This window comes from Austrofundulus limnaeus, unplaced genomic scaffold (genome assembly GCF_001266775.1).
Source record: "Austrofundulus limnaeus strain Quisiro unplaced genomic scaffold, Austrofundulus_limnaeus-1.0 Scaffold174, whole genome shotgun sequence".
NCBI lineage: Eukaryota > Metazoa > Chordata > Actinopteri > Cyprinodontiformes > Rivulidae > Austrofundulus > Austrofundulus limnaeus.
In genome coordinates, this window is record NW_013952576.1 from 282,819 (window position 1) to 284,320 (window position 1,502).

The window sequence follows — 1,502 nt, forward strand, 5'->3', positions numbered from 1 at the left end:
GCTAAAAGCCAAAAGTAACTGGTAGCTTTAAATGCTGAAACAAGTATCAGGAAAATAGTAAAGTAACTGAAGAGCGCCACATACGTATTTCTACATGGACAAATGTGTAAATAAAGTAAAAATATTTGGAAAAGTAAAAAAGTTACTTAGCACATTTCTTGAACAGGTTGAATATTTTAATATATGAATGGACAAAGTAAGTAGTTATGGTAGATTGTAAAAYCACACAAAAACAAAACATTCAAACTGGAGTGTGTCAGTAAATATTACTGAGATGAYGGAGCTGTACCTTTTGGAGAGCCGTTGTAAGGATAATAGTTGGAGTCGGTGTGATAGAGGTTATCACAGTTAGAGGTGGAAAAACGACTAGAATTGACCAGATTCTCATTGATCTTACTCCTGTTGGCTGTCGGAGATGCAGAGATGTCTGAAGGCAAAAAATGAGAGAGGAAAATCTGTAAAACGGGTTAAAAAAACAACAACTTCATCATTGCCATTTGAATTTTAACCTCTGAACCATCTTGAGGGGGAAAATGCAGCCAACTCATAATTYTACAACCTATATTACTGGAGTTTAAAGAGTGCGAGACCTTTAGTGGAATTTGTTGTTTTACAAGGTGCAAMACAGTTTGAGATTTGACTAACTATACATATAAAAGTAGAGGATGGGCTTGCAAAACGTTTCTGTTGGCATTCAAGWTGACATTTTGGTTTTTATAAGATAGTCTCAAAGGAATGATAAAAAGATTCAAATAAAAGCGTTGGTGACATTATAGCAAAGTTTGTGTGTTAACTTAAGTTGTGGTTATGTCAATTTGACTTTTTATTCTTTGGGTATGGTTACACATATTCAGCTGATAAACCTCTGCATCAAGTGGCCTTCAGTCGCTCAATAAATCAAATAAAAACACAAACAAATTGTTTTCAAGCTGCAGCCAGGATGATTACATATATTATGCTGCTAATCTGCAGCGTTTGTTTAACTGTTTGGAGTATTTTGCCATGATGCAAAAAAACCCCTCTTCTGTTACATGATTCATTGCTCTAAATTTAAATTCGTGCACGCAGCTCAGATCACAGACTGCCGGCTCAGACTGAGGAGAAAGGTTCGTCAGCGTTTTGCAGTGCGGCGTAAATCATGCAGAGGTCTTTCTGAGGAGCCGTAACCCTGCAGGATCTGATGGATCGCCCACACGCTCCGGCGTTGGCACGGCCTCTCTCAGGTTTCATTCACATTTTGAAACATCAGCCGAATCTGTAATCTAAATTTTAATGTGGTGACAACTCTCAAACGTTGCTGTCCGCTTCTTTTAAGCTTTCTTTGGTCAAGTCATCGTTGAGAATGGGTTTGATAAGCAGCATAATGTATCTTTATTCCACTGATTCTGACTCCTCCCTTATGGATTCAAAATCTTACTGTGGATTTCATACTTTAAACTATACTGTCTTTTAAAAAGTGCTCAAAAGTAAGAAAAAGAAAAGAAAAGAAAAGAAAAGAAAAG

At 36.9% G+C, this 1,502-nt stretch overlaps 1 protein-coding gene across 1 annotated transcript in view; it reads right to left on the reverse strand.

Annotated features, from left to right (window-relative positions):
- Positions 1-1,502, reverse strand: part of LOC106524029 (actin-binding LIM protein 3) — a gene marked incomplete in the record, with an annotated part of 67,813 nt that overhangs the window by 10,098 nt on the left and 56,213 nt on the right. Inside the window, 1 exon segment of the mRNA XM_014017657.1 lies at positions 290-427. Coding sequence (XP_013873111.1) covers positions 290-427 — 138 coding nt within the window.